At 46.3% G+C, this 27,298-nt stretch overlaps 1 protein-coding gene across 1 annotated transcript in view; it reads left to right on the top strand.

The window, feature by feature from the left end:
• Positions 1 to 27,298, top strand: part of Ilers-m (Isoleucyl-tRNA synthetase, mitochondrial) — a 49,766-nt gene that overhangs the window by 6,342 nt on the left and 16,126 nt on the right. Inside the window, exons 5-16 of the mRNA XM_077672828.1 lie at positions 1,583 to 1,632; positions 2,212 to 2,259; positions 2,769 to 2,830; positions 4,613 to 4,703; positions 6,169 to 6,284; positions 8,623 to 8,798; positions 10,102 to 10,341; positions 17,946 to 18,103; positions 20,527 to 20,629; positions 21,655 to 21,748; positions 22,370 to 22,478; positions 26,950 to 27,052. Coding sequence (XP_077528954.1) covers positions 1,583 to 1,632; positions 2,212 to 2,259; positions 2,769 to 2,830; positions 4,613 to 4,703; positions 6,169 to 6,284; positions 8,623 to 8,798; positions 10,102 to 10,341; positions 17,946 to 18,103; positions 20,527 to 20,629; positions 21,655 to 21,748; positions 22,370 to 22,478; positions 26,950 to 27,052 — 1,350 coding nt within the window. The remainder of the gene's footprint in view (positions 1 to 1,582; positions 1,633 to 2,211; positions 2,260 to 2,768; positions 2,831 to 4,612; positions 4,704 to 6,168; positions 6,285 to 8,622; positions 8,799 to 10,101; positions 10,342 to 17,945; positions 18,104 to 20,526; positions 20,630 to 21,654; positions 21,749 to 22,369; positions 22,479 to 26,949; positions 27,053 to 27,298) is intronic.

Raw genomic sequence — 27,298 nt, 5'->3', positions numbered from 1 at the left:
TGTGTTACCCAAGCATATGGAAAAATTGAGAATTTTTTTTTTGTACAGGTACACAATGCACGTAAGTAAACCGCGCAGATTTCATGCCATTGGAACTTCCCAAAAGTGGATTTTGTTAGCCTAGTGTCCCCTCCAAAAGAAGGAAGAATGGACTGGCAGTGCAGAACAGTGTCTTTCAGTCTACAGACGCAAGGTTTCTTTCTCACAGTACACCCAAAACCTTGTCAGTTGACAGCAGTGTATCGTGCCTTGTGTTCTGTTCTAGTGGGAAGCCGCTTGCACAAACTTTGGCTGCATATCTACTCAGCTCGCTTCAAATGTTGTCGAAAGACAGTAGTAATGCTGCACCTGCCACAGAAATGCTTCTCTTCTCTCCCCCATCCACTTCGTACACTCTTCCTCTTTTCCATCACTCCTTCCACGATATATACGGTGGAGGTTTTCTCAAGTCAGCTCAATTCTCCCGTGTTCCAGTGATCACGCCATCTACTGGTACCTTTTATTACTGTGGGACTTCTTGGAATGCCTCGCGAGGTCTAGCCTACGGCACAACCTATTTTGGTATTTTTGGGTAAAAATGTTGCTTTCAATGCATACTTTCTTATTTGCTAATGGAAGTATCAAGCCAAGGTCTCTTTTCAATTAAAAGAACACTGCTTAGCACCAGCTATGTATTGGTGTCTGGCCTCAAATATGCCTAATACTTTTCAAAAATGTTTACAAGTATTAAGTATGGTAACAGGTTTAGTGATTCAGAAAGATTCTGCCTATGTAAACTTCTCGTTTCAGAATTTCTTTCTTTCGGTCGGGTCACTGAATCAAAGGGCAGACTGATAGACATACATACATATGGGTTTAAGTAGCTTAAGAAAGACTTTAAATGCTTTGGAGACCATAGGAGACTGTTGTTAGTGGTGGAATGAAGGGGGGGGGGGGGGGGGGGAAGGCGGGTTCAACAGTTACTGCATCTTGGCTGTGTTTGCATCCAAGTACAGAGTCATGCCAACTGCTAGCATGTCTACGCAGTAAGTGATTCTTTTCAGCACCATAGAAAATTGTTTTTGTGCAATCAGAGCACATGAGGGAACTCTTTCAACGTTTCTGTTGTTACATTGCACTCTAACCATGTTTATCTTTATTAATTTCCTGGGACATTTTTCTTTTCTGCCAGCACAAATGCATGGATACCCAAGTTTGTTGGAAATGTCTTTAGTACGTCCAGCTCGAAAGGAAAAATTTGTCATTCTTAGGAAGGAAAAAAAGAATGTATTGAACTGGGGTTGACTTCCGGGCTAGCTGGTTGTGCGTTTTCTATATTCAATGATGCAAACATGGCAAGGGGGTTGTTGTTTATTCTTAGTGAATCAAAAAAAGAAAAAATCAGCTTTGGGACTTGATGTTTCTGGGTTGAAGCTAATCTTGGCGCTGTCATTACAGTTTCTCCTATTTCTTGTACACCCCCCTTCTCCCCTGTCAGAGCAGCTTATTCAAGTCTGTAATTTGCAAAGAATGGTTTTGATCAAGAATGTTTTTGTGACCAAGTATAACTTACTTAAGGGCATTTTCTTCTTTTTCTCATCAGGGCCATGTGTTTCGTGATTACAAGCCTGTCTACTGGTCCCCATCCAACAGGTAGGCAAGTGAAAAAAAAAAGTTTTTGTTATATTTGTTCGTAATGAAGCTTTCTCACAATCAAAATGGCGAAAAGGAAGCCATAGCGTTGGAGGGGTGGTCTATACCATGCCTATTGTAAGCTACATGCTTCTCGAAAGCTATCGGGGTGCCCGTCACAGGGTGCTACGGTGGTGTTGAGCCTTCTAAAAGGATGAGTGAGGTACCCTGTGTTACTAAATGGCCTAGGCAATAGCCCAGTTGTATGCTGCTTGCCTCTTGTAGTGATCGTTGCTGTTAACGTACCCTGAGGACTGTAATGGAGATTTTATTCAACTTTATTGAAACTGATTGTATAGCGTGGCGTAATGTATAGCATGGCGTAACTAGGCCAGACTGAATTTTTTTCCTGTCAGCCATTCACTGAATGTATTGAAATAGGGGAGGCAAACTCCAATCCAACTTCCCGCTTCACTGTAGTGTGGTCTTAACGTACGAAAGAGGCCTGCGGGGTGGATTGGTTTTGGATGTGGGGCACGCAGGCACACGGTAACTATTCGCTGAACTATTCACCTAATAAGGTGGTGTTGTCCCTTTCAGGACTGCACTTGCTGAAGCCGAGTTGGAGTACAATGCAGAACATGTCAGGTATGGTTTTTTGAGTTCTTGTTTTGTTTCATTCATTCACCTTTATTTTTTCAGAAGTGGTAGTGGTGGAGATTGCTGGTCAAATTTGATGCGCAAACGTAGCTCGGACGATGGTGGGGATCGAATATAAGCACAGAAAACAGGTGTTCAACTTGACAGTGTAATTGAACTTCCTGCTGTTTGGGAAAAAGCGATGTTTCACTCCGCTAACTTTGCGATTACGCGAGTTTTACTGCTCATGTTCGAAATGTGTTTCAGGACCCCTTTAAAGTGCACGTGAAATTAAACGTGAGCTCTGTGTTTTAACAGCGGAGATTTGTAAGTTTGAAATAGGTTCAGTGGCATCTTAAGTCTTTTCTAAAAAGCTAGTAACTGAAAAGTTGCTAACTTTTCAGATTAAAGTGAAACCACCAACACGGTTAGGTCACTTCAAAGTACTGCAGTAAAATTTTTTTTTACTTCCAAAGAAGAAATCTCAAGCTGTCATGTGACCTGTCCTTGTTTTGCAGCAAGTCTGTCTATGTGGCCTTGCCCCTAGTCAAGGTTCCCGATGCAGTGCGAAGTTCTTTGCGTAAGTGTTGGTCTCCTATTTTATCTTATGCGGATAGGTTCCAAATTTTCATGGAGTGGATATTCTTATCTTTTCAAATGTACATACTATTTAAGAGTGGATCATAGTTCATAGTTTGTGCGGACATTGTTCCTCCCTCAGGTGTACGGTTTGATTGATCTCATGCTGATGGTACAAGTGACGTTATTTCCAACCTGTGCATGCACTCATTGTCATTCTGGGAGGTGATTCAAGGGGCAAGGATTTGCTCTTGAAGCCTTTTTTCAGAAGTCAAAGGAAAGGTAGCATGGAAACCTAAATGCAAATTTTGTAGATAAGTGCGGAGCAATGTGCCATATTCTGCAAAAAGCTACCTCTAACCTTAAAGTAAGTTGACGAAAAGAAAGGGCTCTTACATGCCCAACATCTTGAGAAACTTATTAAGCAGAGAGCAAGTATGATTTTGCCGATACTGTTCAGTCCAAGCATTTAGAGCAACAGAAAAAAAGGTGCAGGGATGTATCATTCTGTGAAACTGCTGCAGTTCTCTGTGCAATGCAATTATGCCCAAACTTGCCGGTGGAATGTTCCAGTGGAATGTTCCTGAAAATGTTAGCATTAAAACTTAATAGGAAAGAAAGGGCAAGTGCAGAAAATGCGCAATTACAGTTGAACCCCTTTATAAGAGACACGTACCGGGGAGCAGTTTCTGTCTCTTATATGAGATGTCTCTTATAAGCAGGGAACCATGTTTTCACTTACTAATCAGACCCTAGTTCAATGTGGGCACCATGTGACTAAAATAAGCTCAAAAGAACGCTACAGCGTGTTTCAAAAGATTCATTCTAATTTATGTTCGGCCCCCAGAATTTATGAAACAGTTCTGAATCTTGTTTGCTTCATGACTGTATTTACACTGTATTTTACAATCGATTCTGCAAGCTTTTTTTTCTTTCCTCGTTTGTGGAAGATGAGTCGTACATGTTGGGTTCACAAGCCTGATGAATAGGCAGAGTGCGCACACCTTCTGCTGTGTGCTCAGGCTATTCGTTATGCTTGCAGGACTCAACATCTGCGATGCTTCTTGATTGGGAGCTATGCGAGTGGGAGAACCCTCATGTGCGATCGCGCTCCATCCAATGGATGGCAGTAAGCTTCAACCACTTCTGTCAGTTGCATTTCCATTGGCAGGGCTTCTCATCGTCATTTCATAGCTGACTGAACCACTGTGTGTTTGCTGAAGTTATAATATGTAAATAGCGACTGCAGGCGTGTCGTCCACCTGTGCTTCCAGGATGGAGGCAACTGCAATTAGTGACTGGTGGCACTGCGTCTGAAGTTAAAATGTCTGTTACAAGCGAGATTATTGATTAAAGTTCAAGGATGACTTGTCCCTTATAACCAATCTTCTACATCCGATGTCTGTTTTAAAAGAGGTCGATTTAATGGGAAAGATAGGGCAGCCAACCATGTGGGTCAATAGTGTCTCTTATACCCATTTGTCTCTTACATCAGTGTCTCTTATAACGAGGTTCAGCTGTAGTGGGTTATGTAAATAGTGGAAAGGTGTGAAAGGGGTGAAATCTTTGCCTTTACGTGTTACGAGTTATAAAGAATTCACAAACGGAGACAGTAACACGGTTAGGATTTAATTTTTTTTTGTTAATTTTAATTCTACTCTTGTGCAGTGAAAGCATGCATTGTTCATTATTGCTAGTGGAAGTGTTTTTTGTTTTCCGTGCACTGGTGGCAAGAATTGCAAAGATGAGCCACGACTGCTCTTGTGGGTGTTGTGTGTTTCAGCGAAGGGCGTTGACTTATCGGCTCTGATCTGGACCACCACGCCGTGGACGCTACCTGCAAACCAGGCCATCTGCTTCTCCCCCACTCACCAGTGAGTAGCCTCTTTGTCTTGTCCCTGTGATTGGTCAGTTTGTTTAGGGCCTTTCAACTCTTTAGTCTAACTCTAGCTTTCCTATGTAGTAGGCAGTTGTAGTCTTCATTTATTGATTTGTTCAGGTTACGGCATTGGTCCAGAGGGCATTGCTGTAGGGCATAGACCGAGTAATGTACTCAGTACAAAAACGCAATCATTAATATCGCATTGAGGCAAAATTAATACAAGCATCGAGAAAAATAAAAAAACAAAATATTTTGTACAACAAATTAGACCCGTTTTCTTGTAAGGAAAAGATAAAAATATTGCAACCAAGAGCATTGTACAACAAAAAAGGACAACGAAAATAAGGCAGATGAAGAAGGAAAGAAGAGAGAAAAAAAAGGACAGAACACTGTATCAAATCATCCACAGGAGTCGGACACATTTGAGGAGCAGCATTTTGCCGCAGTAATATAAGATATATAAAAAAAACAGCAACAAGTTCACGGCAAATCAGGTGATAGTCTTAGCTGCTTTTGCTCTTCTACTATTTGTGTTTTATTGGCGCTGATTTTGGTCTTGCTGGGGTTATAGTTAGCCATGGTGCTAGGTAATGCCTTTGTAGCATAAACACCCTGGAGCATAGTCTGTAAACAGAAGTCCTCATTGCATTTTTACTTTGCTTTGGATTTGATTGGAAGACTATTGATTGAATATATTTTGAGAGGAAAGCTCTGATGCCTGATGTACAAGTTATTTCAGGAGGATTTGATATGCTTTACAGAGAAAACAGTGCCTTACTGAAAGCCCAAAAACTTGATTTTGACCACCCAGGGTTTTTTTAAATTGCACCAGGTTTTACACCTATTGGTGGTTGGTACTTTGCCTCTGTCTAAAAAACAGTGGCTAAGAGATACTCGGCAAATTAAAAAATTAATAATATTACAATGCCAATACATTTTTTCGATTCAACATTATGGCTTGATATCCGACACTCTAATGCCTAGTCTTGCTCACATAAACAACTTTATTGGGGCTTTCATGGTATAAGTGCAAATTATGTATCCTTGCGTAACTTATGGTGCACATGATTCATACCACAAATATGTCCTCTTTGCATGAATGTTCAGTATGGGCCCTAAATTTAGGTTCAATTTGGAAAACTGAGTGGTTGCTTTGTGTCAGTGTAGTTGCAACTGGGGAGTTGTTTTTCAAAGCACCCAAGTTCACATACAGCACACTTTATCTTGAGCAAGCTTTTAGGTATGGTTTGTATTGCAGCATTTTGCACCAAAAAATATTAAGCGTGTCAGGGCTGTTGAGGCCACTCAGTTTGAGTGACGCAGTCAGCTTGGACGTTTCATTTTTGACACTAATTGATTTGTACCAAAAGATCGGCCGACCATGCAGGGTACTGACTGGGTGCTTCCTTTTTCTTTTCTTTTCTTCTTTATTTTTATCGGTTGTTGTAATCCTTCAGGTACAGCATTGTTCGGGTCAGTTCCAGTCAGAGGTGCCTGCTTGTGGCTTCAGAGCTGGTTTTGCACCTACAGGAAAAGCTGGGGACAACACTGGAGATTGTTGCAACCTTTTCAGGCAAGCACTGCATCTGTGGCTTCTCGGTTGTGTGTGTGCTGCCTGAATCCTCAGAACATTGTTAGCCAGTGGCATACACAGGGACGATGTAAGAGGCCACTAATGCTGCCTATTGTTGAATAGAGGCTGCCAGTAGTTATTCTTTTTACTGAAGCTACAGACTATGCTCATGTAAGTTTCAACCAAAACTTGGTTTAAAATGTCTCCAAAGGAAATTAAAGATGAACGAAACAAATTAAGGGTCATGTAGAGCACAGCATCCAAAATATTCTTATTTTTAACTCTGAAGTGAACTTCTTTTTAGGCCTCTTTTTTGTTGTTGTTTTTACCTTTTCCCTCCTTTCATATCCTGCCTCTTCGGATACGTCTGACCACTGCCTAAAATGAAATCGGTGAATGACACACCATGGCTGTGAGCACAAAACATTGGCTGCTGCGGCAACATGGCCTTTTTTTCTAAATTGTAATCTTCATGTAGCTTCAGAGGAATTTGTGTTGAAACGGCAGTATTTAAACCTGTAAGCAAGGCTCAGGTTCTAGTCTGTTCCTACCATTCAATACCTGTTAATATGCTTTAACCGTTCAACATGCCATTTTATCGACGCATGATGTATGACCTTTTGGTTTGCACTTGCTTCACGAGCACTGCTTTCGTAGAGGTAAAGTGTACAGAGAAATAAATGTTGTGTACTGAGGATGCTTACGCATGCTGTGTGTGCAAAGCCTATTGATCTCTTAAATGGCGTGTTCAGTAAGGTCTATTACATGCTGCTTGTGGGCAACACTTTAACCACGTCTTCAACTCATGAGGAGGAGGAGGACAAAAAACTTTATTTATCCCATCCGCTGAGTGCAGTCACTCCGGGCCAGTGAGGGGTGTCCTCAGTCCAGGACTCACAGCCTGTAGCCGGCCTTCCGTGCCCTATTCACCAGCCGAAGCTGGGAGCAGGGGTCGGAGCTGGTCAGCACCGCCGCCCACTGTGAAGGGGTGGGGTTGGGATTGGGAGGAAGGTCTGGGATGTTTGTGCATGCCCACACTACGTGGTATGGTGTTCCTGATATGTGGGGCAGACAATGCCCTGAGGGGAGTATTGGGTGGGGAATATTTTGTGCCAGAGCGTGCTGTGGGGTAAGGTGTTAGTTTGGAGCTGGCAAAATATAACTCCTTCCTCTTTGGTGAGTTGCTCATGTGGGGGACGACACTGTTGGCGGGATAGTCGGTAGTGAGAGAGGATGTCGTTGTATGTTAGCAGGAGTTGGGGAGTGTAGTTAGTGGGGTGGTTGGCAGAGGGTTGTGGCTGTCCGCAATGGCCCGTTGTACTGCTTCTTGAGCCACGGTATGTGCCGCTTCATTGCCACCTGTGCCTGAATGACTTGGTGGTCAGATAATCCAGAGGTCAGGTAGGTGAGTCTTGTGTTACAGAACATGGCGGGCTGCTGGAGAAAGAGTGCCTCGCAGGAAGTCGCGACAAGCCTCTTGAGAATCTGTCAGTACGGTAACGTAGTCGCTCTGTGTTGTAGTGGCTGCCGTGGCTGTTGCAACTTCCTCTGCAATGGCGGTGTCCGTGGTGAAGACAGTGGCTGTGGCTACAGTCTGAAGTATATTATTCAGCACTGAAATCGCATGGGTGTTTTTGGTTACGTAGGTAGAGAGCACGTCCTTTTGATTCCGAAATTGTGCCTGAAGATAGTCGGCGCGGCCCTTCGTCTTCCAATGTGATAGGTAGGGTGCATAGTTCTAGGAATTGGGGTAACGCGTATGTGCTTTCTTATAGACAGTGGAATACGTATTCTGCATCTGGAGACCGGAGGCGATGAATATCCAAGGCGCACCAGGGTCGCACGTGCAGCATTAGTGAGTTGGAGCCGTTGGAGTTGTGAAGTGCGCTTCGAGTCGCAGACCTCTTCCCAGGTGTTGCGTATGCCCAGTTGCAACAGCTTGGCGTTCGATGTGCATGTAGGAAGTCTGAGGGCCGTCTTGTATGTTTGTCGGATACATAAGGGAAAAATTTTGTAAGACAGTTTTTTTTCCCCTTGTTATTCCTTCTTACCACAAAAAGCAGTGATTTGCCGTGATGGATTAGCAACATTGTCTACCCGATTGCCGCAATTGATAATGTGGACAGTGTCAACTACATGGTGGTAACAGTCTTCTGGGCTGTCTTCTCACTTTCATGCTCTCTCATATAATTGTCGCTTTTGGAACACTATCAGGACCTTGTCAGAATATAGAGAGGTTATTTTCAGTAAAGTATACTTTTAACACGTCCCGACCGCATCCGATTGGGCTCAAGTCCAGGAAAGCGTTCAAGTAGTGGTCCCTTGCTTGTCCGTCCAGGGAGTGAGGTGCTGTCTGAAGCCACATATGCTCACCCCCTATACCCTGGGAAGGAGCTTCGGTTCTTGCCTGCTGATCACGTGACCATGGAGAAAGGCACGGGATTGGTCCACTCGGCACCCAGCCACGGCTTCGAGGACTACCAGAATGCCCTCAAGCATGGCATACCCCTGGAGGTGACCCCTATTCAGAATGCATAGGCCTGCATGGTGGGCTGCATTGTTATTTTGAGAGAGAGTTAGAATGCATTTAAGGGTGATAGCAATGTTGTCTAAGACATTGGTTCTAGGTTGCTACACCATTCATTCTTTTGTAAATTGACAGTGCTCAATTACTTCAGTCGATGCAAAAATTAGTTTGGCTTCTGCATGAGTTAAAAGCAGTTGCTTTTTGTGTGTTGCACGGTGTCTTCTAGTGGTAGACTGTTAACCTCCAATATCGGGGAGGTTGATAAATGTGCCTGTATATAGGCATGTAACGTGTACAATCCCTGCATGTTCTTTAATAAGTATGTTTTAGCTTTTAAAACATTGTTGCTGGTTAGTGAAAAGTCCCCAAATTTTTCTTTCGTTTCCTTGTCTAACTTTTCCGAAAAAAGCGACTTCATTCTCTCGCGCAGGGAGTCATAGCAAGTCTCCAAAGTCGTCCTAATTTGATTTCAGTAGCTGTTCAGCAAAATAACTTCAGTTTTTAATGGTTCACCCCCTGGTCCCTCATTGTTCTCTGCTGTCCTACCTGTTTTACTGTTTTCTCTTTTCTCAACCTCTTGAACCTATTTGGTGTCCCTGCTCATGGGCCATCCCAACTTGTACCTGGTATCTAGAGGTTGTGAACTGCAGCTACAGGGAAGGCACATTGGTGATTATCTCCATATCGATGCTACTCGATTTCACATTCCTACTCAATATCAAAGTCCACTTATGTAGAAATATGCAGGGTTTGTTTGCTTACCTACAGGATAGGTAAAATGTAGAACGTAGGTTTGGAGGGAAAGCCTTAAGTGCTCCGATGGGCAAAAACATTGGGCTTGTTGTCTGGTACGAGGAATGGGTACTGCTTAAAAGAGTAAATAAAGATGTATTTTAATTCGTGTGGGAATTGAACTAGTGCCGCTAGAGTCGGCATGTTTATTACAAGGGGTAGCCTCGTCCGTGCAGCGCTGATGCCATATTGTGTGACAAATGAACATGATGGCTCATGTGTAGAACACATGGACACCTGTGGTGTGAATTGTCACCAGTCCGGCTGTCGAAGTAATTCATGCTGAAAGGTGATGAAACAAAAGCAGGAAGAGATGCAAACGCGCTGTAGCAGCAATGAAGTCTTGGATAGGTATCACCGCGGAAAGCTTCAAAGAATGAAAGCAGACTTAAGTGCTCCTAGAAGCTTTTTGGAGGCTTTCTCAAATATAACTTTAATTAATTCTCTAACTAAACCTAAAACTGAATGTTGAAGTTACTCTGTCGGCTTTCAACCCAGGATTGCCTTGTGGATGAATCGGGATGCTTCGTGGCCGACTGCAGAGAAGAGCTGCGGGGCCTCCCAGTGCTCGGTGAAGGCTCTGAGGCGGTCACTAGACTACTCGGAGACCGTGTGCTGAGGGCTGGAAGCTACACCCACAGCTACCCGTACGACTGGCGCAGCAAGCAGCCGGTCATCGTGCGGTCCTCTCGGCAGTGGTTCATCAACCTCGACGACAGCATGCGGCAGCGGGCACTGGTAATCACCGCTGGATGTGTTTGAATGATGAGGGAGCAAGGTCTTGCACAAATTTTAAAGAGCTTGGAGATGGTCAGTATTAAATAGAGGGGTGTTAATATGCTAAGCTTAGAATGCGTCATGAATAGTGTTTGTTATTTGATCCAGTTTTCAGTGCTGTTTCACTTTTTGAAGCACTCAAGTTCTCTGAATAGCTAGCATTTATGAATAAAACGGTGCAAGGGACCGGAAATGCGAAAATGGACAAGGATGGGTGCTGTACTTGTCCGTTTTCTCATTTCCGGTCCCTTGCACTGTTTTATTAATGAATCCTTACCAACTCACCCAGCTTTGCACTCTTGTTTGTTCAGCTAACATTTGCAAATAATAAAGGAGTGAAAGTTTGCTTTGCCACATGGCACCTGCGTTCTTAAAGAAAGCATGAAGACAACTACAACTTTGTTCAATGTGGTGACTGACTCGGCTCCATTTCATCAACAAAAGAGGCTTGTTTACACCCCCTCAAAAGGAAGAAATGTTGAAAAGCTCTAAAATTTCGTGCTACAGGGGCACAATTAGAGCCAGAACTGAAAACGCAGTTATCAGCGTGTTAAGTTCAGGTTAGCATTCAAGTGGAACTATGGCTACACCACAATTGCCCAGTTGTGTTTCCTGGCAGTGGCTTAGAATAGTGGCTGCCAATCACACTAACAAGACTCTGCGATGTCACACAGACTTCACCACAAAGTGGCTGGAGAGTTGCCCCTGATTCGTCCTTTTTCTCAGTATCTGTATTATTTGTTGGAAGTTTGTGATAAAATTGGTATCATTGTTGCCAGAACAAAGCGGTCTCTTTAATGTACCAAGGTTGTACTTGGCTTTCATGGCCCGTTTAAGTTTTATTGCATGGAATATGCCCTTTCAGTCGCTTGTCTGCTCGACTATAATGTGTTGGAAAAAAAAAAAAAGGGGAAGTGCATAAGCATGCTTAAAATGAGTGTATACAATCTCTCTTGGATGTTATCTGTGGCTAAAACAAGGCAGTCTCATGACTGCTGTCATGAGGCCGGAGATTGTGCACTAGATGAGCAGGGAAAAGACACTGTGCGCTCCTTCGCTTGAAGCTCGTGCTTGCATTTTTGTTTCTTTAGATATCCCTCCATCATCATAAGAGTAGGTAACAGGTGTGTAGACATCATCACATATACACTAAAGGTGTTCCCAAGTGACGGGTCTGTCATAATGTTTTGCGCTCAGCATTATCCTTACTGTAAAATTGGCACTGACAGTCCCACCAAGTGCTAGGTCGTTGTCTCCGAGCCACAACAGGCTAGCATTCATGTTATTTGTTTGCTAAGCTACAAGTGCGTCTCATCAGCATCTAACTCACATCTGTTGCAGCCTTGCCGCAAACAAACCTGTTCTTGTTGAAAGAAAGGTAAAGGTGCAAAAATGCAGAGGAAAGAGGAAACAAGCGGGGTGACAGACAGTGCACCAATTCCAAAAGTTTATTTTAGGAAAAAATTTATGTTTTCATGGATGACCTGAATGGCGTCTTCTTCTATCATGCTTGTGTCTTCTTTTGTTCTTTTTCTTTGGAGCCTCTATCTTTTTGGAGTATGTGTAAAAAAAAAATTGCATTTGCCTTGTGTTTCTTGCCTGATCTGGTTGTGGTTGTTGATGTCTTAATTGGGTTCAGTGTGCTTACTCTACCGCATGTTTTCTTAAACATTACTGCATTTTTGCGTGTGTAGAGTCCTCTATACACTTGTCGCTAGCAATTAACTATTTTTTTGCACCCTCCCCTGTACCATGGTGTGTGTCCTGAGGGTAAATTAAATAAGTAAACCTGGCCCACCCCCCGCAGGGGCACCTTGTTCGTTCAAGGTGACGGTAGTGGCGACACCGCGGACCCCGAGCCCATGTGGGTTGGACCCACCCACGCTTTAGGCTGTGCGTGGCTTAGCCGTGTCCAGGGAAAAGGGGATCCTGGTGGCTGAGCCGACACCGAGGTTGTTGTGGACCTTAGGGCCCCTTGGTGGAGGCAACACGCCACTTTGGCCCTCGCTTCTTGTAGACGGCACCCCCGGACTGACCCGGCCGAGGGGGAATCAGCCAGTCGCTCTTTCCTGTCCCCCTCTCCACTCTTTCGCTTTCCTGTCTTCTTTCTCCATCTTTCCTGTCCTCTATTTTTTTCTGCTTTCCGATCTCCTCTTCCAGGCGGCAAGGGTTAACCCTGTGTGAATGGCCACCCTAGGTTTCTTTATGCAGGGTTATAGTGGCCACGTATGGCTAACGCAAGTTTGCGTTCCCGTGTTGGGCTCCGAGGTGGGTGGCCAGCATGGCTGCTGAATGTTTATTTGCTAGTTTATGGCTACGACAAAACCTCCTCATGATCGGGCTCGGAAACGAGTTCGCACCGCAGTAAGCTACCCTGTATCAAGGGTCCCATTCCAACTAAAAGAACAAAGCTTTCCAAGATTTCTTGTTATCGAATCGACCGACAGCCAGTGCCCCCTACGAAAGGCCTCGCCATTCGTAGTCGCTAAAGAACTGGAAGCTGTCCTCGGCGGTAAATGCAAAGCTACAAAGATGTCCTCTGGAGGTATCCTCATTGAATGCGAAAACAAAGCCCAGGCTGATGCAGTGTTTGCAATGCAAAGGTTAGCAAACCTAACTATAAAAGTATCGGCTCACCGAAGCCTAAACTCGTGCCAAGGAGTGATTTCAGATCCTGACCTCGCAGACCTCACGGAGGATGAAATCTTAGAGGGCCTGCAAGAGGAAAATGTTACTGCTGTCAGGCGTATCATGATCCGACGTAACGACATTGACATCCCCACTAATCACCTTGTATTGACTTTCAACTCCACCAAGCTTCCTGAATCCCTGAAACTTGGCTATGTAGTCCATCGAGTCCGTCCATACATCCCAAACCCACGCCGGTGCTTTAAGTGCCAGAGGTTTGGTCACACACTGCAGAGCTGTCGGGGCAAAGAGACGTGCGCCAAGTGCGCGAGTACTGATCATCACGCGAACTCCTGCGCAGCGCAGGAAGTAAAGTGTGTCAATTGTGCAGGGCCACACCCTGCGTACTCACGAAAATGCCAGAAATTCCAAAATGAAAAAGAAATAATGGCTATCAAGGTAAAAGAAGGTCTGTCAATTCAAGAAGCGCGAAGACGCTTCTCGTTTGTGCAAAAAGGCACTTTCGCCGAGGTGGCGCGCCGGGGGGCCGGGCCGCCTCGGGCATCGGTAGGGACGCAGTTTAGCTCTGCTGACCTGGCCCTTGCCCAGTCTCCCCCCGTGCAGCAGCCAGCACAGCCACAGCCGACTGCACGCGCTCCGGCCCCCGAGGCTGTGCAACCACCGGCCCTCTCTGCTCCGGCTGAGGAGGCCATGGACGTTGTTCCCTCCACCCCGTCCCTTTCAGGGCCCCAAAGGGGCACTGGAAGACAATCTACATCTCTCCTACCCGTGCCTTCTAAAGGTACTGGGAAGAATGCATCCAAGATCCCTGCAAGGAGTGAACCTCCTGCAAGGAAACCGCCTGACAAAAAGTAAAAAAAAAAAAAAAAAAAAGTAATTGTACCTCATCCAAAAAACTAAAATGCCGGTTCCCTTCATACACTGGAACTGTAGAGGTTTAATTCATAACATTGATGATATACATAAGTTGATAGACGAATATGAGCCCCAAGTGGTGGCGTTGCAGGAGACAAATTTAACAAAAAAACATGATAAAATTCTCCGCAGTTATCACCTCCTCAGAAAGGACAGAGAAGAGAGCACCCGTGCTTCAGGGGGTGTGGCTTTGGTTGTGGCACAGGGCACAATTCTAAAGTCAATACAACTTGACACTACACTGGAGGCCGTTGCAGCACAAGTTTATGTCAACAAACTGATCACTGTTGTCTCACTTTATCTGCCACCATCTGATAATGTGTCATTACAGGAACTTAATGACCTTGTTGAGCAACTGCCTGCACCATTTGTTATTATGGGGGACTTTAATGCCCATCACTGCCTATGGGGAGGTGACAAAATCGACAGTCGGGGAAAACAAATCGAACAATGGTTGATGAATAACAGCCTCTTTGTGTTCAATAATGGAGACAAGACATATTTTTTTGCGGGTACGGGAAACTTTTCTGCGCTAGACCTTTGTGTTGGGTCGCCAGAGCTCGAGATGGACTTTCAGTGGGGTGTAGTGAACGATCCACACGGAAGTGACCACTTTCCCGCCTTGTTGCGAGACGTGCAGCCACTTCCAGCCCTCAAAAACTGTCCACCCCGATGGAGGCTCGAGAGAGCAGACTGGGGAAAGTTTAAGGATCTGGTCAGTTTTGAGGGATTTGACATGAGCAGTATGTCCATAGACGAAGCAAACGCCTACATTTGCGAGGAACTTGTCAAAGCTGCTAAAGTAGCCGTCCCACAATCATCTGGCCGAATCCCTAAGCGGCCAAAGCCGTGGTGGAATGATGCCTGTCGTGAAGCCCGGAAAAAGCAAAACAAGGCCTGGGGTGTGTTCAGACGGTACCCTACCATGGACAACTGCCTGAGCTTTAAGGCTGCCCGAGCTGCTGCCAGAAAAATCAGAAAAGAAGCAAAAAGAAACTCGTGGCAAAACTTTGTAAGCACAATAAACACTACCACTCCCGCAAAAAAAGTCTGGGACCATGTACGCAAAGTCAAAGGCATCTACAGACGGTTTACGGTACCACTTTTTTCTACCGACGGTGGGAACGATTTGGTGCAAACGCAAGCGGATGTTTTAGGTGCCCACTTTTCAGATGTTTCTAGCGATAAAAATTATACACAAGAGTTCATGAGACATAAGGCTAGTGCTGAAAAGCTGAGGATTAAAAATACTAGCAACAACACTGAAGACTACTATAACCAAGAATTTACATTGTACGAACTTAAAAGAGCACTAGCTCAGTGCAAGGCTACTTCTGTTGGCCCTGACCTTATTCACTACGCCTTTCTACAACACCTAAATGATAGCTGCTTAGAAGTGCTTCTGAAGTTCTTTAATGAGATCTGGAAAACGGGTAGGCTGCCCAAAGCATGGAAAAAGGCTGTCGTAATTCCGTTACTGAAAGATGGCAAGCCACCCGACTGTCCATCAAGCTACCGACCCATAACGTTGACCAGTTGTCTGTGCAAGACATTTGAGCGGATAGTCAATTTTAGATTGGTCTTTGTTCTCGAACGTTCAGGTTACTTAGATAGGTTTCAATGTGGTTTTCGGCAGTTTCGGTCTACAACTGACCACCTTGTTCGGCTTGAAACAATGATACGAGATGCTTTCGTTAACAACCAGTTTTGCCTTGCTGTCTTTTTTGATATGGCTAAGGCTTATGATACCACTTGGCGGTATGGAATTCTGCAGGATATGGCAGCAATGGGAATCAGAGGGCGAATGTTTTCATGTGTACAAGATTTTCTTCAAGAACGAACCTTTACTGTGAGACTGGGCAATGCAGTCTCCCGTTCTTTCAGCCAGGAAAATGGAGTACCTCAGGGCAGTGTGCTAAGTGTGACACTCTTTGCCATTAAAATAAATTCCTTGGCAAAGGTTATTCCTCGACCGGTTATGTACTCCCTTTACGTCGATGACCTGCAGATTGCCTTTTCGTCATGTAACCAATCAGTCTGTGAAAGACAAATCCAGACTACGGTCAATCGGTTGCAACGATGGGCAGATGAAAATGGTTTTCGCTTTTCTCCTGAGAAGTGTGCATGTGTATGTTTCACGCGGAAACGAGGTATTCATGCCAAACCTACAATAAAAATCAGGGATATGCTCGTTCCAGTACACAGTGAGCACAAATTCTTGGGCATCATTTATGACTCCAAAATAACGTTTGGGGCTCACATAAAGACACTCAAAATGACCTGCATGAGGACACTTAACATATTGAAAATTTTGTCGCACAAGTCATGGGGGGCCGACCGTGCATGTTTGCTCCGAATTTACGGCTCACTTGTACGGTCTCGTCTTGATTATGGCTGTATTGTTTATGGGTCAGCTCGCCAATCTGTTCTCACCTCACTCGATCCAGTGCACAACTTGGGCCTCAGACTTGCGTCAGGTGCATATCGTACCTCCCCTGTTGATAGTCTTTACGTTGAGTGCAATGAGTGGCCTCTGCAGTACCGTCGAGCGTACCTAAGTGGAGTATATGCAGCCAAAATAGCATGCATAAATGACCATCCTTGTGCCAGAGAATTGTTTGAAAATAAGTACAAGAAGCTCTATGAGAACAAACCAAGAGTGGTCCGCCCTCTTGCCCTCCGTTTGGAGGAGCACATGACTCTGTACTCTTTCAAGATATGCCCGACAACTCTTCTGAGTTTCTCGGACGCTTTAGCCCCTTGGGACTATAGTGCTGTCAAATGTGACCTGTCGCTGTTAAAATACGACAAGAAAGCTTTTCCACACCAGCTTTTGCGCCAAGAATTTCTTGCACTTAAGGATAAATACAGTAGCTATTGCCACTACTTTACTGATGGTTCAAAAACTGCTGGTCACACCGGTTATGCTTTTGTAAACTCGTCGGCAGTTACTGTAGCTGAGAGGATAGTTGATGAGGGCAGTGTCTTCACTGCAGAGGTTTTTGGTTTAACCTCAGCTATTGAAGACGTAATAGCAAATGGACTACAAAAAGTGGCAATTTTTACAGATTCCTTAAGCGCCATACGTGCTTTGACCGCCCTTGTCCCTTCAAAGAATGCGGCTGTAGGTATGTTAAAAAATCGACTGTGCTGCCTCACATCGGCAGGGGTTAGTGTCGTCTTTTGTTGGGTACCAAGCCACATCGGCATTCCAGAAAATGAAACTGTCGATAGAGCAGCATACCATACTAAGCATTGTGCAATAACGAAGTCCAAGGTTCCTTACCAGGACCTTCGGAACACCATACGAAAGTCCATTACAATGTACTGGCAAACTGAATGGGACAGACAGACTGAAAATAAGTTACACCTAGTGAAGCCATACCTATCTGAATGGAAAAGTTGCATACACAGAAATCGTTTTTATGAAGTTATTTTATGCCGACTGCGAATAGGTCACACTGTGCTCACACACGGCTTCCTGGTCCAGAAAGAACAGAAACCCATGTGTGACCACTGTGGAGAACCTCTTACTGTACTTCATGTTTTAATAAGCTGCCCACACCTTGAAGCAGCACGCATCAGACATTGCAAAGCATTATACACCTTTTGCATCCCTTTACACCCTGCGCTTTTACTTAGTGATGAACCGTTGGTGGATTTTAGTAACGTTTTCCAATTTTTTGAGGACGCCGGCCTTCTACACCGGTTTTAGCTATGTGCCTCTTTGAGTCCTTTTAAAATGTTTTTAATCCTCACAACACCCTGAATAACATCGGTTAATCGCCGCTTAACTATTCTACCCTGCGTCTGGCGCATTATAACCGAAAGGTTGCTGTGCCAAAAAACCACAACTTACTTACTTACTTACTTACTAAACCTGGCCCACATAAAGCTGCTGCTTCTCCTTTCCCCTTGTTCCTGTCTCCACTCACACTTCTTGCTTCCCGAGACGTGTTCTTTCAAGTAAATTCCCCCCCTTCCTCTTCCCATTCCACCAGGAGTGCCTGAGGGAGGTGCGGATTCTTCCGGAGTCGGCGCGCACCATGTTTGAGAACCAGCTGTCCCAGAGGCCCCACTGGTGCATCTCGAGGCAGCGCTTCTGGGGGGTCCCCATCCCGGTGCTCTTCCAACAGGACGACAGGCCGGTGACGTCGAGGTGGGACAGTGGCGCTTTTCTCTCTGACTGGGTGGGCAAATATCAGTGACCAACAGCGAGTGGTTGTTGTCAGGGGAGCTTCGTCTTTTACGTGCGGAGCACCTTACGACAGCACAATGTCCGTCCGTGTCTGTGCGCATAGCATTTACAATCGCAGAAAATCACCCAGGCACCGGCAGGATTCGAGTCTGTGTCTGGTACACCAGACAGCGTTAGTGTCAGTCGTCTTACCCATTGGGCTACGACCGTGACTCAACCGGCTTACTCTCTTGCCTGTAACGGTGCGGAGTACCTTAGGACCTCCCAGTGTTCATCCACGTCCATCCGTGCGCACACCACCATCAAGCGAAAATCAAGCGAAATTATACTTGAGCCGCGAGTGTTGCAGTTTCATTTAGGGAATAATCAAGGTGCAACTCACGGCTCAAACCGAATGACGGTCGGGGCGCAAATCTGCTGTCACTCGGGGCGCAACTTAGATGTCATTTTGAGTCCCCGTACTCCGCACCCTCGCCATCATCCATGGAGTGGAGATGCTGCCATTTTTTTTAAAGCAAAGCTTGCTATGCTGCACTGATGGCACGTTGCCCCAAAATGTTTTGCAGGAAAGCCAACTTTGTCTGAACATGATGATCGTGAAGAAAGTGTAAGATGTTTGAAATGCGTAACGTTCTTTGGTCGATAGCCAATATCCACTGCTTTTATCGGAAGTGAACAGCCAATTTTGGATACACACACAACAGGGGTGATACAGCTCAATCAGATTTGGGAGCAGTTTTTGGAGCAGCGAAATCTCGAATTCGGAGCAGAAGAACGACATTTATTATGTCACTTTAGGAGCCTAAAAAATGAAATTTTTGGTAACTCGGGGGGGTGGGGGGGCGGGAGGGCACTTTTTAATTGTTTTTGAACGTACATAACATTGAAACAGCCTTTCAATAAACTTTTTTCTACCATAGTATCACAAGGTACGAACTGCACTACCTTTTTACAAACCGTTTTAAATTCTTAGGCTCCGTGCATAGATAACGTGGAGGGCCGTTGAAAATATCGAATTGAAAAAACAACGCAATCGTGGGGCATTTTTATCATCATGTGAATGCCGAAATTATTTTTGTAATCCCAGACTCGGCTGTACTCACAAGTGTAGAGTCACGGCAAAAGTTGCACAAAACAAGATGACAGTCATTGCACCCCACCAGCCCTCCCATTTCAATCCCCAAGGTACAGGTTCAATACGATCGTAATTTGAGTAACGTTGGTATGTTTAGCCACGCCCCATTTGGCATTAAATTTCACTTCAGATAGATGAACCATTATTACTAGCATGCAATAATAGCCCGCCCCACTATCGGACGCTGCTTGGACACGCATACAGCGACATGTAGCCTGCGCCGCCACTCCTGCAGTGTCGATCGTCCCATTTCCATCGCTCCCAATCTCGCTGTCAAAGGCAGCATTAACTCGGCGTTTTACAACACCGCAATGAGTCCGAAATGTCACTTCAAGCCCGCACCGCGCCTCACACTCGCCAAAACATGCCGCGGCGAACTCGCGGGCACCACGTTGTTTTTGATGAACTCCCTTCTTTCGAGTCGCGCAACCTCCCGCAACCGATCAAACGACTAAATGTAAACACAGCCACCCTTATAACCAAAACCACGGTAGAAATCGGCGAAGAGCACTCTGCCTGAACCACGAGGCAGCTGCTTCGGCCGGTGGGCATGTTTTCCAATCTTCGTCATACCAAGATTGCCGCGCCCAGTAATTAGTAATGTCGTTCCGGAGATACGGCGCTCCGATAATTAGTGTTTTCATCAACTCGCAAAAGTAGTTTGTCGCCTCAGTACACATAAGTAGTTTTTCTACTGGACTTTGCAATGGTTTTCGGTGGGAAAACTTTTAAAACTCACAGAACATAACATGTGACTTTCGAAAAAACTATCTCGGGGGCAATTTTATGCGGGTTTTTTTATTGTATGATTAATCAATTAATACCTTTAAAACAGCATCACCTTGGAGATGCTGGGAAATTATGCCAGCTGTAAGCATTTTTCTCCGCTGAAACTGAAGGGAGCGTTAAAATCCTTGGCTCTCAGACTGTTTTGGAGAAGTTTGGCGCAATTTTTGCAGTTTATAAGCTTTTGGAGCGGCCGGGCACAGGAAAACAAATTTGTATCAAAACTGCACAATATGCGCAGCCGTCTCATACCTGACACAACGAATTTCAATACCATCTCAGAGGCCTTTGATGGTATTATACTGCATGTGTTTTTTCTCAACACTACACATACGTAGGTGCCATGTAGAGCAAATTTGTGTGCATCAAGTGGCGGAAGCTTGTTTTTGTTTGTAGAAGCTGCCTCACCCGAGCCCCATTACAGATCTGAGTCTGCCTGAGAGGAGAAAAACGATCCCTGCAGGCGTTTTGTCCAACACCTTGGCAAGCTGATGCGTGACCTGGGACCGGATGTCTGGTGGACTGCGACAAAGGAGGAGCTGCTGCCAGATGAAGTTCGAGAAGAGGTTCTCATCTATTTTTTTTTTACCCTCTCAATTTCGTGACCTCACAAACCTAGCTTGTGCAGCCAGCAGTAAGGCGCATTCTTTCCTTTTTTTAAAGCGGAGTGGTTGGTGGTACCTTGACTGTGACTTTGCCTGTCTTTGCAAAAAATAAGACGGTGCTCCCCCCAACACTCACAAATGTTTCCGAGTCCATTGTCCTAAGCCGCACCGTCCATGCTCACCAGATGCGCTGCTTAGTCCAGGATGGCCAAGGGTCGTGGTTGCAATTCACGGCCTCGTTCCGCTCCCATCCCGGCGATCCGCCGTGGCTGGGCTCTGTTGTCCAACTCCCCCCAAACTGCTCTTGTGATCGGGGCTTTTAAGCAACTGAGTTGGTAGTGCGCATGTTCGTGGAAGACTACAATGAAAAAAGAAAAACGAGTATATATTGTACAAGGAACGTGACTGCACCGAGCTAGAGTGGCTACAACGTCTCATTCATTTCATTGTTCATGACCAAAGTGGTGTTAGTGTGATCCTTGACCAGTCTTCATTGTGCAGCGTTTTCCTTCAGTGGTATCTAGCCTTGTGGTGTCTTTTACTGGAGCACACTGGCAGAGGTGCTTAATCGTGAAGTGCAACGAATTGATGTTGTTGCCGTTTGTTGATTGCTGCGGAAATGCACTGGGGCACATAGCCTGGCAGTTTCCTGAAAGTGTGGTTTTTGTTACCAGTTAACAGTTGCAAATATCCTGATGCATGTTAGAAAAATAAAGCAGTGTAAAGCAAAAAAAAAGAAAAAAGAAACCCCACAAATACTAATTTAAAAGAAAAATGACAGTTTTATGCAATGTACTGACAAGGTGAAGCACGTTTGCAGTTTTTCATTTAAAAAGTTTGCCTCCAGGGTGCCAAGCACAGTTGAGGAATCCATACATTTAGGAGAAGCGTGTCTTATTCATTGAGATCACTTTCGTTCAGTTTAACGTTCACAAAAAACAGAGAAGAAAAGAAATTGACCCATGGTGGCTTCTTTCCTGTTCTAGCTAGGAGTGGGCAGGGACGCAGAGCTGAGCCGAGGCCAGGACATCATGGACATTTGGCTGGACAGCGGACTCAGCTGGAAGATGGTGCTGCCAGGTGGGGGCCAGTTTGAGGTTGAAAGTTCAGTTATTCAGTACTTTTTGTTCATCGTATAAAAAGAAAAAAAAAGTTGTGCAAGTAAAAAGAATAAGCCTGTGTGCATTAGGCTGGCTCAAAAGCTGTGTTGTGGTACTTGACTAATGCCTGGGGTACTTAGTACATGGCAGAACTGGAATTCAAGCTGAAAATGGCATGGATGACAGTCGTTGCTGCCAAGCAACGCTTTTTTGAAGATTTCTGAACGCTTCATCAGTATGCACACACACGAGGAAAAAAAATTACACGAAATGTACTTGGTTTCACCTGTACTGCCAGGCACTGGCGTTCAAGCCCTATGAAGCATTGGTATGCCTGATCCCTGTATAGCTTTCCATCTGCTTGAAAATAAAGTATTAATATCATTATTTTTACGTCTGGCAGACCTGATGACGATGCTTGTCCCTTGTGCAGTCTTTGAGTGTGATGAACTTCTGGTTGCATGTTCTATTTGTTCGGAGTTTTGCACTGGTGGCTTTGCATTAGCCGTCTGAGTGTTGTGTGCTGAAGTAATGACTGAAGGGTGATTGTTAGAATTGTTTGGTTTGAGTCAGGTTTTGTGTCATTGCTTGCGTTGCACAGAGCCGTCTCAGGTGGCAGACGTCTACCTGGAGGGCCTGGACCAAGTCAGGGGATGGTTCCAGTCTTCACTGCTGACCAGCGTGGCACTCACTGGCAAGGCTCCATACAGGTGGGGACTTTCTTTTGTTTTTATTTTGACAGTGTTGCTGACTATCCCACTTCTACTTGCACATGCTCTTTAATGCTTTTAGCTTTTCATTTCTCATTTGTCGTGATACATGATTCAACAAACACGAGTGCATGAAATCGCACCTTGTTGAAAATTAAAAATTCTCCACTGAAGAGCGCACGTGGAAGATATTGTCTTTGCGACGAGTCAGAACTGGTTAGTATGCACCAGCCGTGGCACCCTTTCAGCACCTACCATCAACCACTGCCAGCATGCACCGACTTCCTGCCTCTGCTAGTCGGGACAGGCTTTCCTGCAACTCACCGGTGACGTGCGGCCAAACGCGGCACCAGGAAGGTGCTTTTGGACAGACCCTCTTATCTCCTTGCCCTTGGGCCAGCACCTGGCATGCTTTTCTTTTGGCATCCTGATAACATACTAGGGCACCTTTCAAGGTGCCCTAGATAAGATAAGATAGATAAGAAATAAGATAGATAGATAAGAAAGCTTAGCTGCGTACTGCCATAGTTCCTGGTTCTCTGATGAGTTGTGAGTAAAACTGCATTTTTAACCCTTTTGGGCCTGGCATCCTATATTTAGGACATGTACCAAAAGACTGCTAGCAAATTGAGAACAAAACCAAAACCGCTAGTTTTCTGGGAAATAGTTCTTCAAGGTCCTACCCCGGATAAGCACTTACTGAACCTATGGACCACACGGGAGAGCCTTCACAAAATCTACCTGGCCAATGGCCGGCAATACGGGGATCTCCTCCGAGTGCGCAACAAAACTGCTCAGGCTCGCCGATATGCCAAGCGGCTTGCCCGTTCGAGGTGGTTTGAATACTGCGAAACCTTTGACAAGCACACCAGCACTCGCAAGTTATGGCAAACCCACCGAACCATGTCCGGCAAGCACAAGACACAAAACTCGGCACTCAACATACAAATGTTCTTAGACCTGACGCCAGAGGAATTCGAGGTGGCCGCCGCTGAGGCATTCTTTCCACAACCGGCCATCCCAGCAGACCCACGCACCTATGAACCAAGTAAACCAGCCAGTGACCTGGGAGCTGAGGCACCATTCACTCTGCAAGAGCTGACCCTGGCCCTGGGTGCTGCCAACGTGCGCAGTGCTCCAGGCGGGGATGGTATCACTTGGCGAATGCTCCTCAACCTTGACGAACCAGAGAAGCTCCTGCTGCTGGACGAGCTGAACGAGATTTGGCGAACTGGGAGCATCCCAGCAGAATGGAAACATTCGATTATCTACCCCATCCCAAAGTCAGGGAAAAAACCCAACAGCATCAAGAATCTCCGACCTATAGCTTTAACGTCAACGCTATGCAAGCTCCTCGAGCGCATGGTGCTGACTCGGCTCACATACCACCTCGAAGAGGCGAACCCAGCTTTTTTCGATCCAGCCCAGACTGGCTTCCGACCAGGGCTGTGCATTCAAGACAGCCTTCTGCTACTGCGCCAGTTGGTGGGAGGGGGCCGTCGGGGTCGCCTTAAGGTTCCTGGCATCCTCCTGGCAGTAGACTTGCAGAAAGCCTTTGACACGGTGGGGCACACAGCGATACTGAAGGCTCTCGATTGGGCTGGAGTTGGCACATGAATCATGGACTTTGTGCGATCATTCCTGGAGGCCCAAACGTTTGAGGTCAAATCTGGATCGGGCCACCCAAGGACATTCTCAAATTCCAGAGGAGTGCCGCAGGGTGCCATCTTGTCTCCAGTCCTCTTTAACATCGTGATGCGAGGACTGGCTGTAGAGCTATGGAAAATTCCGCACCTGGGCTTGACATTCTACGCAGATGACATCACGCTGTGGGTGGACCCCAAGGGCACGAACTTGAACACAGCAGATGTACAGGGAATCATGCAACAAGCCTTGGACACCATCGACAACTACCTCCCTTCCACTGGCATGCAGCCGTCACCGGAAAAGACTAACCTCCTCCTGGTAGGTGGCTACGACTCTGAGCGAGCGAAGATAAGCCTTACACTGGCCGGCAAGACCATCACCCGACCAGCGGAGCGGTGGGTGAGGATCCTTGGGGTTCCCCTCAGTGAGGTTGGTGGACCAAAGGAATGGATCCGTCAGCTTAAGCCAACGTGGCGCCGACACCTCCACCTGATCCGCCGCATAGGCAACCACTTTGGCGGTGCCGGCACACGCACCATCAGGACATTATGCCTGGCAACCCTCACCTCTAAGGCATGCTACGGAGCAGCTTGCTTCACATTGAACCAAACCCACTACGCACAACTGGAGGTCCTCCATCTCGAATGTCTCTGCGCAATAACCGGCCTGCCGCGTCACACGAGGACTGAAGAACTCTACAGGTACTCCGGCCTCCCTCCCCTCAAAGCCTTTATTGAGGCACACAATGAAGGCCATGAACTACGACGGTAAAACACAACTGCGGGTAGAGGACTCCTCACCCTCACAAAAGAACTGCCCCCCGATGCACCCAAACTGCCACGCCTGCTGGAGCCTTGGCTCGATGTGCTCCTCAAGCTTCCCAAACCACTCTCCAAAAAGTGCCATCAGCAGGATCATGAAGCAGAGCGTAGAGCAGCAGCTGCCTGTACTGACAGAACCCGGAACTCTGTGTTCACGGCAGCCACCTGGGTCCCCATCACGCACAGAGCCAGGCTAGCTGCGATCTCCCCAATCGGCACATGCAGACAGATGCACGTGCATGAGCACCGACCCAGCCCAGACCAGATTTCACTGTCCGCCATCCTGTGTGCAGTGGACGGGGTTTGTGGGGAGGCCCGTCGAGGACTGAGGCAGACAGGGGAGATTGTGGTGATCTACACAGACAGTAGAGAGGCCATAAAAATCCTTGGCCACACCCCCAGGACTGGCACGCTTGCTCACAGGATCAAAATGGCAAGCACAGTGCTGTACCAGCAATATGGAGTGGAGGTGAGGGTGGACTGGGTACCAGGTCACGCCGGTGGCATTGGCGATGGAGCCGCACAGGCGTTGGCGAGCGAGCTAATGGACGACCGCTCCGCCCTGGTGACCCAGACTATGACCGCACCAGACGACCCCGACCCAAGAGCCAAAATTCTGGCAGCCAAGAGGGAGCGAAGGCGCGCCCTTTGGCAGCACATCCCCACCAACCACCACCCACTGCCCCGAGGACTGCCACGGGGGGCTCAGGTCCTCATCCACAAGACACGTGCGGGGGCCGCACTAACAGCAGACGTGCTCGCCAAATGGCGGGCCCACCACCGATGCAGGCCCGGGGCTACCGACGACGACAGCGACGACGGCGACCACGAACAGGGCCCCATAGTGAGCTGCTCCACATGCACCATGGAAGTGTGCCCAACAGTGACCCACATGCTGTGGGAGTGCCCTGGCTACCAGGACCTGCGTGCCCAGTACCTGCCACCGCACATCAGCACTCTGCATCAATGGACCACCCCCAACAACAACAGCCGCGACACCCTGCTCTCCCTCTGGGCGTTCGCTCACGAGGCAGGCATCGATCGCCGCATGTGATTGCAAACGTATACCATGTACACGCATGTGTGTACGCACTTCTTTCTCTTCTTTCTTTGTTTCTGTCTTTTCTCCGACACCCTTCTTCCCCCCCTATTAGGCCAAAGAGCCATTCCACAATAAAGACTTTTCATTCATTCAGTTCTTCAAGGATGCCTCTATCAATAGGTATCATCATTGTTTGTTTTTGCTAAAACTGAACGCTAGAAAGAGGATGTATTGCAGTGAAGGCCATACTGATGTCAGGGTGGCCCCAAGGACCAAAGTATTAGTTTGATGACATGGGTGTAAATTCAAAAATACTTGCACTACCAGCCCTATTTTTTGTATCTGGGCTTACTGCTTTCCAAATTTTAGCTAAACAAGCAAGAAAAAATTTTCTGCTGTGGATTTTAATTGTCTGTTGACCTTATTAAATGTCATGCTTGTAATTTGCTAGTTACTTGCATGACGAGTGTATTTTTTTATTGGAAGCTTAAAGGGTCCGAAAAAAGAAAACATACAGGAAAAACTTTTCCATAGGAAGAAAAAATCACGGCTGGAAAGGTTTAACCTGTAACGTCCCTTAAAAAAAGAATGACAAACTTGTCTGGCATCACACTCCTAGACACAGAGATAATGCTTTCATGCCGAAAAGGTGTTGGCGCCAAATCACTGGTGAATTATAGTTTGCTAACGGTGACAACACTCTCTAGATAAAAAATGCCTAGCCATACGCTACTAGTATAACCTCATGAAATGACGCTTAAAATCAAGCTCTCTTTTAAAGCTCTAATGTCATTTTTTCCTGTACAGAAAGTAAGGAAGTGTGGCAAACTTGTCCAGCCCTAACACCCGGCTACACTTTTCTTGACAAAAAGACAACAAGCTGCATTGCAAACAAAACAGCTGCATTCTCGATGTTTTTGCCTCGCATCACGTGACGTTTTCTCTCCTGCTGACCGTGCAGGCAGCTGTACATGCACGGCTTCACCCTGGACGCGGAAGGGCGCAAGATGTCCAAGTCGCTCGGCAACGTCATCGACCCCGACACAATAACCAAGGGTGGGAAGGTAGATTCATTACTTCACTTGTTTACTCATGCTCACGTGTCTTTTCCTCAGCTGGACCAACCTCTCGCACAAGGGTGTCCTATACCCCTGCTACACTAGCATCCGAATGTCATTTGAACCAAACGTCATTTGACCCAAATGCGAACTTGTGCTGCTCCCACTGGGTTTTGAAATTCCACTCGGCTCAAATGACATTCGAGCCAATGAGCACCCAGAGAGACATTTGGGGTCTTGAATGCCATTTCT

Source organism: Haemaphysalis longicornis, unplaced genomic scaffold (genome assembly GCF_048455015.1).
Source record: "Haemaphysalis longicornis isolate Haplotype H1 unplaced genomic scaffold, Haemaphysalis longicornis Haplotype H1 scaffold_6, whole genome shotgun sequence".
NCBI classification, from domain to species: domain Eukaryota; kingdom Metazoa; phylum Arthropoda; class Arachnida; order Ixodida; family Ixodidae; genus Haemaphysalis; species Haemaphysalis longicornis.
This window is presented reverse-complemented; position numbering and strand designations above follow the sequence as displayed.